The sequence below is a fragment of the Poromitra crassiceps genome (assembly GCF_964638095.1).
Source record: "Poromitra crassiceps genome assembly, chromosome: 7".
Lineage (NCBI taxonomy): Eukaryota > Metazoa > Chordata > Actinopteri > Beryciformes > Melamphaidae > Poromitra > Poromitra crassiceps.
The window spans coordinates 2,693,592-2,706,091 of record NC_139628.1 but is presented as its reverse complement, the minus strand read 5'-3'; the positions used below and the strand labels follow the sequence as shown (position 1 = coordinate 2,706,091).

The 12,500-nt window shown below is 42.9% G+C and overlaps 1 protein-coding gene across 1 annotated transcript in view; it reads right to left on the bottom strand.

The window, feature by feature from the left end:
* eno3 (enolase 3, (beta, muscle)) overlaps positions 1–12,500 on the bottom strand; it is a 26,184-nt gene that overhangs the window by 9,638 nt on the left and 4,046 nt on the right. The window contains exons 2-4 of the mRNA XM_083639817.1: positions 7,004–7,093; positions 4,753–4,848; positions 3,999–4,057 (exon numbers count right to left, since the gene is read on the bottom strand). Coding sequence (XP_083495943.1) covers positions 3,999–4,057; positions 4,753–4,848; positions 7,004–7,088 — 240 coding nt within the window. The 5' untranslated portion in view covers positions 7,089–7,093. The remainder of the gene's footprint in view (positions 1–3,998; positions 4,058–4,752; positions 4,849–7,003; positions 7,094–12,500) is intronic.

The following is a 12,500-nucleotide window of genomic DNA, read 5'->3' as shown; positions in this document are numbered from 1 at the left end:
CCAAGACCACATGCTCTGAAGTTTGATCTACAAGGCCGGACTGAACCACAAGCTTGAGGCCTACCATCCACCCTGCTCTGCAGTCTGAGGCTACCATCTACCCAGCTCTGCAGTCTGAGGCTAAGATCTACCATCTATCCAGCTCTACAGTCTGAGGCTAACATCTACCATCTATCCAGCTTTGCAGTCTGAGGCTACCATCTATCCAGCTCTGCAGTCTGAGGCCACCATCTACCCAGCTCTGCAGTCTGAGGCTACCATCTACCCAGCTCTGCAGTCTGAGGCTACCATCTACCTCCATCCAGCTCTGCAGTCTGTGGCTACCATCTACCTCCATCCAGCTCTGTAGTCTGAGGCTACCATCTATCCAGCTCTGCAGTGTGAGGCTACCATCTATTCTATAACCTACCCAATTCTGCAGTCTAAGGCTACCATCCATCCAGCCCAGCAGCCTGAGGCATAGAAAGGCGAGTGGCTACATCTTCTGTGCTATCCAGAGCAGAGCTCCCCTCACCAGCACTCACTGTCAGCCATCAAGTGTTGTCCCACTACAGTGGGCATGATGAAGGGTCTACTGATGGTATGCTGTCTTTTTGCCTTCTGTTGTGAGCGGAGCTGGGTGAGTGATTCAAACCCGATGCAACCATGGATAGTTCTACCTACGGCTGGTACAGACTTATTGCCAGTTTGTTTGGATCAAAGCCCGTCTTCTATGTTAATAGGCAATGCAGTCATTCATAAACATCTTCATAGTTTGCTATTGCTGAATGATTACTTTGTGCTATCGGACGCCTCTCTTCTGGACTTTGTGATTAGTCTAAATACGAAAGAACAGTCATACAAGAACTTTAAACTGCGATGCTTAGTTGTTTTATTGTTGATGATCTCTGGTAATGTTGAATTGAATCCTGGTCCACAATCAAGTCTAATAAATTTGCAAACTCCTTTAGACTTTAAGAGTTTGGCAGGCCTAGGGATTGTACATTTTAATGTTCGCAGTTTAGTGCCGAAAATGGATGTGATTAGGATCTGGGCAGTAGAGACAGCTGCAGATATAATTGTAATATCAGAGACTTGGTTAACTAATGCAGTCACTGATAATGACATTCACATCCATGGTTACAATGTAGGGCGCACTGATAGATCCACTAAAGGTGGTGGTGTGGCTATCTATGCTAAGAACAAGTATCGCACAAAGTTATTGCTCTCCAAGTCTGAGTCCAAGAAATTTGAGATGCTTGCACTTGGAATTGAGATATCAAAGGGCTGCCTTGTGTGGGGAGAAATACATTGAAAACTAGTTAGATATGACTTGAAATGCCACTTGTAAAATAAATCACCCACAGTGATTGACGACAGTCCGACGACTATTTTGACTGGGCTGCTTTATGTAGCAAGGCGAAGCGCTCATTTTTTGGCACATTGCCACCCCTCGTTGGAATGGACTCCGTTAAAACATGCTTTTTGAAGTCTCCAGATTTGTCGCTAACGTGATGCAGCCAATTATATCAGCAGGCAGTGTTGTGTGCCTCTCCACTGCGTAGAGGATAGGAGCTGACTGACTGATAGGCTATCAAACTTTTGTGGGGAGAAATAGCCTACATTTAAAACTAGTCAGATATGACTAGTTGCCACTTGTAAAATAGATCACCCACAGTGATTGACGACGGTGCGACCACTATTTTGACTGCCTCATAGCTACAGCTGCTTCCTATCACATTTCTTGTTTTCGATAGATGCTACCGCGCCGCCCCCCCCCCCCCCCCCCCCCCGCCCACTGGCAGAAAAAACGGCTCATATCCAGTTGTTTCTTAACAAAGACCCCTGATGTTTAGAAAGGCAAAACCTGAAAATATCCTGCTCTCTCTAGCAGGACATGATCCAGAGTTCATGTTTAAAAGGCACTTAACTGTTGTGGGCTGCTACCGACCCCCGTCTGCTTCAAGTACCATGCTGGAAATGTTAAATTGCTTCAATGAACATTTTGTGTCCTCTGGTTCCTTGTTTGAAGCTGTGTCAATGTCAGCCAATCATCCTTTTGTCGATGAAGAAGTGAGTAATGATCAGAACTTTAGTCTGTCACCCTTTACTGTATCTGAGGTACACAAAGCTCTTAAAGGAATAGATTCCAAAAAAGCAGCCGGTCCTGATAATCTGGATCCATATCTTCTTAATCTTTCAGCTGATTTGATTGCTGAGCCTCTGACACATATTTTTAATCTTACGATTGAACAGAATGTCATACCTAGTATTTGGAAGTCGGCCTTTGTTCTGCCCCTCTTAAAAGGTGGGGAACCTTCACTTTTAAATAACTATAGGCCGATCTCAAATCTATCAGTTCTTTCTAAAATCCTTGAGACTCTAGTGAGTAACCAGTTGAAGAGTTTCTTAAGTGACACATAATTTTATCTTCTTTCCAGTCAGGTTTTAGAAAGCAGCATGGCACCACTACTGCAGCAATGAAGGTAGTAAATGATCTCATTGCTGCAATGGATAGCAAACAACATGGAGTCTGTCTTTTTATAGACCTATCTAAGGCATTCGACACTGTCGATCATGAGATCCTGCTAAATAGACTAGCCAATATAGGTCTATCAAGTCAAGCAGTTGCCTGGTTTAAAAACTACCTGTCAGATAGAACCCAGTGTGTAAAGTTTGATGGAAATTTCTCTGATATCTTAACTGTCCACAAGGGGGTGCCACAGGGCTCTGTGCTTGGTCCACTTTTATTTACAATTTTTATCAATAATGTGGGTAAAAATGTGCCAGACGCGTCTTTTCACTTTTATGCTGATGACACCGTCATTTATTGTTGTGCAACATCTTTAATAAGGGCTTTTGAACAACTACAAATAGCATTTGATATGGTTCAGGCACAGTTGCACCACCTGAAGCTTGTCTTGAATGCAGGCAAGACCAAGCTTATGGTTTTTTCCAAATCAAAGAAGGAACCAATTGTCCCAGGCATAATGGCTACACAGGGCAAGGTTATTGAAAGAGTGTCGACATATAAATATTTAGGTTTTATAATAGATGATGGTCTTACTTTTAAAGCACATATTGACACTCTTGTCAAAAAACTCAGACTGAAGTTAGGTTTTTATTTCAGAAACAGAGCGTGTTTTTCTGCTGCGGCTAGAAAGAGGCTTGTTTTGGCTACCTTCTTGCCAATATTAGATTATGGTGACATTCTTTATATGTCTGCACCTGCGATAGCGTTGAGAAAGCTGGACACAGTGTATCATGGTGCACTTAGATTTGTGACAAATTTGAAGTCCCGGACACATCACTGTACCCTCTACATGAGCGTAGGCTGGCCCTCCTTAACGTTACGGAGGATGTCTCATTGGTTCATTTTCATTTATAAGGCCATCTTGAGACAACTACCATCTTATCTATGCTCCTGCATTAATATACAAGAAAATAGTTCTTATCAGCTTAGGTCTCAAAACTGCATCCTGCTGACTGTAGCCTACCTAAGACAAGGACTGAGTTTGGCAAGAAAGCTTTCCAGGTCTCTGCCCCTCTGGCCTGGAATGAACTCCAACGCTCACTAAACCTCCAGGTGCTAGTCCCTATGAGTATTTTTAAAACCAGGGTAAAAAATATGGAGGAAGCTGAAATCCAGGTCTGCAAATGTTTTGATCCATAATGAACCCTGTTGCTGAGTAAATGGATGTGTATTTTCTTACGTTTTAGATGTTTTGTTTGTATTGTTTATGTTAAAATGTGTCTGTAACTTTATGCTGCTTTCTTGGCCAGGTCTCTCTTGAAAAAGAGATTTTCAATCTCAATGAGACTAACTTGGTTAAATAAAGGTAAAATTAAAGAAAAAAAAAAAAAAAAAAAAAAAAAGAGATATTCCTCTATAGCCTATATGTCTAAAAAATGTCCCTTGCGGGCTCCACCGAGAGTCCCTTCCTCCAGGCACCCCCTGCTTAAAGTGACTTCCAGCGGCCCTGATCGTTGGTATTGATGAGTATTGGGGGTGTATTGACCTTCTCGATCAGCTTGGGGGCGATGTCCTTGTTCACGTGATCCACGGCCTTAAGGGTTCCTGTGGGAAGAATACAATAAAAACAGTGGAAATATGAACGTGTTGCCATGGGTACAAGAGAGGAGACAGATACATCTGTCGCTGCGCTCGAGACAAGTCGGAAAGTCCGAAATGACAACTTCTGTTCAATGTTCTGCTTATGCTGCTTTACATTTATGGTCGGAGTTGGGAACCGTGTCATCCCAGACCAGAAGTACGTTCGAGTTCGTGTCAGAAAAACATGGATACTCACTTATTAGCTAACGTACTATGTATGCTAACGTATTAGCTAACACAAATGTACTCTTAAAACAGCTAATAGCATTCATGTTTATTTGTATGGGTTAAACCAACTACTGTATTGGTATGCTGATTGGTCTGAAAGCATACAAAGTTGAAAAAAATAAAAACTTTTTCAATTCAATCTTATAAAATAATATTAAAAAAAAACATTCATCCCATGGTGGCGATGTTGAAGTGACATAAAATTACAAACTGGGGGTTGAGAAATCACACCCAATTTTCCAACTACGAACTTTGAGTTGACGTGCAACAACGTTTAATTGATTTTTAGCAGAAAGTTTCCGAGCTCCCATGTAAAATTGAAGGCAGCATAACTAGCTAGCCAGCATTGTTAAATGGGGTCTGTCTCGCTGTGGAGGAAGCCACCTAACACGGCTCCTTGCCTCCTCACATGTCTCCTTGCCTCCTCCTACCTTTGCCCAGGTAGCGGGTCTTGTCTCCATCTCTCAGCTCCAGAGCCTCGTGCACTCCGGTCGACGCTCCGCTGGGAACAGCTGCCCTGAAACGACCTGAGAGAGAGAGAGAGAGAGAGAGAGAGAAAGAGAGAAAGATAGACAGAGAGAGAGAGAGAGAGAGAGACAGAGAGAGAGACACACACACACACACACACACACAGGGACAGAGACAGAGAGAAACAGAGAGAAATAGGGACACCAGAGAGAGAGAGAGAGAGAGAGGGAGGGAAGGGAGAGAGAGACATGCAGACAGAGAGAGAGACAGATAAGAGGGAGAGAGAGACAGACAGACAGACAGACAGAGAGAGAGACAGATAAGAGGGAGAGAGAGACAGACAGACAGAGAGAGACGGGTATCAAAAGAGACAGACAGTATAGTGTTTAGTTTTTTTAATCTACTGTACTGTGGCTAGTCATAAAATATTAAGATAAAAAATACATGGGAAAAAATCTGTAAGAATATGAATAATACAGAAGCCCTGAGAGGGAGGCGAGGAGAAAAATCTGGTGATCGGTGGAGAGAGAGAAAAATACTGATAATTTAATATTTATATAATATAATAATAATTTTATAATACATACTGAACATTTAATACGTGTTTGTTGTACCTGAGGCCGGCAAAGCAAGGCTGTGAAAACAAATGTCCCTTGAGGGACTATAAAGTATTGTATTATAAGTATTGTATTGTATTGTATTGTATTGTATTGTATTGTATGGTATGGTATTGTATTGTATTGTATTGTATGGTATGGTATTGTATAATATTGTATTGTATTGTATTGTATTGTATTGTATTGTATTGTAATGCTCGAAATCTTTGGTCACAAGAGTGCACCACCACCCCATGCTCTAAATAGGACTAAAAACATTCATGTTTTCTTCCAGGTGAGTTAAATTAAAATACTGATTAAAATAATTTTGAATCAAAAGAAAGACATGACAGTAACGGTTACATAGCTTGCTAACATACAATAACTGTATACCTTGTGTTAGAGTGCATGGAGAAATTCATGCTGTGTGTGAATACTATAGTATATATATATATATATATTTTTTTTTTAACGTTCCTAAATGAGTGAGATGACCAGATTGCACCAGGCTAACACATCCCATTTACATCAGATATTTTAAATGCGACCTATGTCTGGATAAGTTATCCGGATACAGGTCACATTTAAAAATGGGGTGAAAGAGATCTGAACACAATGTGAGCCAGACTACCTCCAGATGTGGTCAGGAAAATCTGATCACATCCTAATCACGATGCGTTTACACCTTACCCAGATAACATCCAGAAAACACACATTGGACCATCGTTTACTAAAGGAAAGTAGAGGCAGCACACACACTATAAAGCATATGCTATATATTTTACTAACTTATTGGATTTTACAGTTGAATTAGTTAGGCTATTGTATGGGGAAAATAGAGAGGTCATAGAGCAAACTATCAGCACCATGGACAGCGCTCTGACATCCGAAAACAGACATTCAAACTATTTAAACTGGTTCTGAAATGACTACTGACTTTAACATGTTTAATGTTGATGAATCTTGATTTTATGTTGAATAAGCATCATTTTATATTACAGATTGCTACGGACTATAAAAATACAATAAAATAAAACCATGACAGAGATGGTTTTGCCTTTCGAGGGCATATATAGCAAATGACACCACTTTGAATCTAATGTGTGTTCTTTTTTTAACACAGGAGTATTTCTGGGGTGGCGATTTGAGTGATTTGCCAGGGCCCGTTCTCTGCCCAGTATGTTGTTGGAGAGCCTGCTCTCTCCAGGGGCCCATCTAATGCAGGGGCCCCAGTGCGACCGCACTGCCTGCACTGTCTATATTTACAGCTCCACCTGCTATTGGTCCGTGATCAGCGAGCTACGCGATCACTGGACATGCGACCTGTCAATCACCCCCAAAGCATAGTCTGCTTCATTCTCCATTTGACTCTAAATGGGAGCATCATTGACTGAATGGACATCATGCTTTGTTGAAGAAGACCTGAAACTAACCATTGAGACATAAACTCATTAGCAAAGTGTTTACTGAGGTCATAAATCAAGTTGTAAAGTTGGGCATTTTAACATGGGAGTCTATGCGAGTCTATAGGGTATGACTTCCTTTTGGAGGCAGCCTCAAGTGGCCATTCAAGGAACTGCAGTTTTTGGCTTAATTGTTCAGCTTGGTGTGCGCTCACCCTTGGCCGTCCACAGGTCCACCTCCACTGTGGGGTTTCCTCTGGAGTCCAGAATCTCCCGGGCGTGAATCTTAGTGATCGACATCCTGACTGAGAGAGAGAGAGAGAGAGAGAGACAGGCAGGTGGAGAGACAGACAGACAGACATACAGACAGACAGACAGACAGACAGACAGACAGACAGACAGACAGACAGACAGGTGGAAAGAGAGAGAGCAATCATTAACCAGTGTCCTTGAAGAGAAAACAACAATCACTTTGAACTATAGGTCAAACTCCTAAACACACTGCTGTGTGTGTGTGTGTGTGTGTGTGTGTGTGTGTGTGTGTGTGTGTGTGTGTGTGTGTGTGTGTGTGTGTGTGTGTGTGTGTGTGTGTGTGTGTGTGTGTGTGTGTGTGTGTGTGTGTGTGTGTGTCAGACCTGCAGCAGTCACCCTGTGGAACGCCATGTTGCTACATGTTCCCTCCCCTGTCTGTTTTAACCCCCCACCCCACAAACACACACACACACACACGCATACAGCCAATCAGAGCAGCAGGCCTGACGGGCGCCCGGCACAACCAATAGGAGAGGGAAGAGAAGGGAGAGACCATTTCTGAGCCAAGAGGAGGGGATTAGAGAGAGACAGAGAGGGAGGGAGGGAGAGGGAGAGGAGACACAGAAGAGAGAGAGAGAGATAGACAGAAGAGAGAGAGAGAAGAGACAGAGAGAGAGACAGAGAGAGACAGAAGAGAGAGAGAGCAGAGAGAGAAGAGACACAGAAGAGAGAGAGAGAGAGAGAGAGAGAGAGAGAGCGAGAGAGAGAGCCAGCCCCTCCCACTACCATGTGTCACTGCAAATCAATCAATCAAAATCTGTATGTTTTGATAAACACTTGAGGCTTGTTTTGGTTTTCATGTATTTCAGTGCTTTCTTATTATTAATCATCTCATTCATGAAGATAAGAAGTCTGCATGGCATTAGTGAATCTACATCTGTGGATCAATTGTTTAGCCATAATAATTAAACTATATGAGGGATCAGTGTTGGTAACTTTATAATGGGACCCTATGGAGCCAGCCTTGAGAGTCTCACTCTAGCAGGCTGTGCTTTTGACTAAATTCACTTCATAAAACAAACAAACTGTGACAGTTCACACAAAAATATAAGCGATGTGATGGTGATAGTTTTTGAGATATTAACATTTGTTTGGCACAACTCATACTATAGTTAACTGCTGCGGTTCCGCATTGGGTGGTCATGATGTCACGCTGATTTGTCCATAGCACTTCTGGTCCCTTTCTTCTAAAAGTCAATGGGGTTTTTATGTAGGGATTTTGGTTACATGCCTGAAACAGCGAGCTTTGTGTTCAGCAATCTTCACAAATGAGGACCACTTTGATGATTTTTGAAGTGTAACTGTGTTTTTTTATTGCTATTTTCAGAAAACGTTTCAGTCATAAAGGTGGTCCTCATTTGTGAAGATTATCTTGCTGAACACAAACTTCGGTGTTTCATAAGCTTTTGTTAAAGCAGGACTAAACCCCAAAACACTTTTTTTCAGCTTTTAACCAATATATATGACTTTGGGGGTGATGTGTGAAGAATTCTGGTCAAAATGTCCACATTTGAGACCAAACTGTTACCATTGTACCATTTGTATCATTTTCAGCAGCATAAGTTCCCTCTATGGGTTCAAACCTGCTTTTTTTGTGCCCTCAAATGAATGGGAGATTTGGTACATCGTGACGTCACGGTGGGGTTAGCGCGTGCCCCACTCATGTGAAGAATTGTTTTTTCCCCCCCATTTGATTATTACTGTAGTTCACGCGGCGCAAGCCCTTTAAGAGCAATGCATCCATGGGAAATCGCCTACTGTGGCTAATATTAGCCGCTAGTTAGTTATGTTATATGGCAGTAAAACGCCACTGAATGACCAAATTGATAGAACTTTTAACCATTTCGAGTAACACTGTTTCCATACGGATCACCAGCATTAGTTTGTTGTTTATAACGTGGCTATATTCATAACGTTTTCTATGATATCTATCTCGGATGCGTTATTTCGAATCCCACATAGGTTACGGCAAAACCACCCCCAAATTGTGTTCTGGCGCAAAGCGAGTGGGTTTCAGGACGAAACAGTCTCTCGAGCCATTTACGTTATCTTTAGAGCAATATTCCTGGAATGCAAGTTTAACTAAACAGTTACATGTCCTCTGCATTCTACATCAAATGAAGACATTACGGTTTGTTTTATTTTGTATGTTACATACTTATTGGCCAAGATATGTTAGTTTATGGGGGAGGAATTCTGCCAGCTAAAGAAGGGAGTATAGGCGGCCATCTTGCCTGCAGAGTTTTCAAATCAAGCAGCATGCCGTTCTGCCAGAAATCAGGGGGTTTAGTCCTGCTTTAACCACAGACTGTACAAAATCCAAGGTATTCTGGACTCCATTGCCCACAATCAATCAATCACACACACACACACACACACACACACACACACACACACACACACACACACACACACACACACACACACACACACACACACACACACACACACACACACACATCATCGCATCCATCCAATATGGCACTTTACAACAGTAAATGGTAGAGCTGCCCTGGACTCATGTGTTTTAATGTTTTAATGTGCACCCCAACATTGAATGTTCATTGAACCACCACCATCCGGCAAAGTTTGAGAGCTCTTTTTTTCATAGACTTTATTTCAGAAATTTAACCAAAATACCCATTGACTTTTAGACTTGGGCAGCAGAAGTAGCATGACTAGCTGACTGCGTTGGCCTACAAAAATACATTATCCCTGCGCTACATCATTTCCATTTTTGGTCCTGCATTTTATAACTCCAAATGTAATATCATTCTAAGTTGGCCGATTGAGGCTCTTTTTCAGATATCCAAGACAGGAACTTAAAATGTGGCCAGTGTTTCCTCCATTCTGCTGTTACAGGTGCACTTCCTGCTAACCAACGTTAAAAGTCTGCATGGACAAAGAACTTAAAGGCCTCCTCCAGTGTGTTTTCCTGCCTGTAATTGTAATTTCATCAGATGACATACAAATACATCTGATTTGCGCCAAAGCTTGTATATTGATAAGAACCAAAGGCTTATACCTTGTTCCACTGCAACATCATGGCTGCAACGTTGCTGTCAAAAAAGGAGAAGAGCCTCACTCCTGCCTTCAATATACAATCTTTGTCTGCTTTCCAGGCGGAATCCGGAACAATATATGGTGGCCTCTACCTCCGCAAAAATGTTCGTCCAGAAGCCACAATCTTGTTATAAATATCAACAACCAGCCAACAGATATCAAAGAATAACCCTAACTTATGGAAAGAGCGTAACTCAAACTGGTTAAGATTATCATTAGCGATGTTTTGAGCCTCGCTAATGAACATAGCTAACACAGCTAGCTAGCTATTTATATCAGACAGTATAACTTATTAATCAGTCATGACATGACGTAGACGTCCATTGTGACTGACATTGAGCACAAAATTTGATTATTTAAGATAGACATGGAACACATGGAATAGCCTAAAAATCACAAAATACACTGGAGGGGGGCTTCAAATTCATAAGAACAAAGGCTAATAGGTTGTGCATTGCAACATCAGCGCACAGCAAATGCACCATTTTGGCTTGAAGGAGACTACCTCTGATTGGCTGTCATGGTTCTATGCTGTTGTCCCATTGGCCCAGAAGGTAACGAGGCGTTTTCAGGCCAAAATGGCGGCAGTGCTGTTGTTAAAAAAAGCCCCACAGCTTCATCTCTTGTCTCCTATACTCTGCTTCGATTCGCTGTCAGAGGATTTAACAGTCTACTGATGGGTCTATGGAGAACCCTCAGACAGAGGGGGAGTGGAGAGGGTTAGGGGCTGGTTTTGGATTGAGCCAGAGAGAGAGAGAGATTCCCATATTGTCCCGCATGTCACTCGCCCTCTGTCCTTTAAGGAAAGTTATTAATACACCCTGCCCTGTGTTTGTGTGTGTGTGTGTGTGTGTGTGTGTATGTGTGTGTGTGTGTGTGTGTGTGTGTGTGTGTGTGTGTGTGTGTGTGTGGTGTGTGTGTATGTGTGTGTGTGTGTGTGTGTGTGTGTGCACTGTGCATGTAACATTTACAGAAAGCCTTTGACCTTTTCCTTATGATCCTTTGGTATTACAGTATTACAGCACGCACACACACACACACACACACACACACACACACACACACACACACACACACACACACACACACACACACACACCCCAACACACACACGCATGCACCTTGAATGTTCTTGACATTTGAAGTGGCATTTTGTGACTCTGATAGGATATCAGCCTCCACTGTCTGCCGGCCTGACTCACTCTCTACATGCTGGCTACATGAGGCTGGGGGTCCTCCCCAGTAAAATAGTTATAATAATAATAATAATAATAATAATAATTTAAGTTAAATTTGCTGCATTTCTACATAACCTACAGCAGTACTGTAACCTCCTGGATTAAATTAAGGAACCATCCTGTGTAAAACCTTTTTTCCAGGCAGTCCCTTGAGAACAAGCTCTCGACGGTGCATTTTGACATTTACAAAAATTAAGTCGCTTAACCTTCTGTGCTGTGTTGTTTGCTTGGTGATGTCACGTCAGGTCTAGGTCACGTGACGCAGGGCTAGGTCACGTGATGTCACGTCTAGGTCACGTGACGTCAGGGCTAGGTCACGTGATAGTCACGTCTAGGTCACGTGATGACACGTCTAGGTCACGTGATGCCAGGTCTAGTGCTGCCTTCAAATGGGCTCGTGTCTACTGCGTTTACCACATGAGTCCATGAATGCCCCCCTCATGTAGCATTCACAACATAGTACAGTGGACATTATCTGAAAGCTTCGAGGTCACGATGTCAAGTTCACAAGTTCTATTTGAAGGCAGCATAGGTCACAGCACAGCACAGCACAGCACAGCACAGCACAGCACAACACAGCACAGCACAGCACAGCACAGCACAGCACAGCACAACACAGCACAGCACAGCACAACACAGCACAGCACAGCACAGCACAGCACAGCACAACACAGCACAACACAGCACAGCACAGCACAGCACAGCACAGCACAGCACAGCACAACACAGCACAGCACAGCACAGCACAGCACAGCACAACACAGCACAGCACAGCACAGCACAGCACAGCACAACACAACACAGCACAGCACAGCACAGCACAACACAGCACAGCACAACACAGCACAGCACAGCACAGCACAGCACAGCACAGCACAACACAGCACAGTACAACACAGCACAGCACAGCACAGCACAGCACAACACAGCACAGCACAGCACAGCACAGTACAACACAGCACAGCACAGCACAGCACAACACAGCACAACACAGCACAGCACAACACAGCACAGCACAGTACAACACAGCACAGCACAGCACAACACAGCACAGCACAGTACAACACAGCACAGTACAACACAGCACAACACAACACAG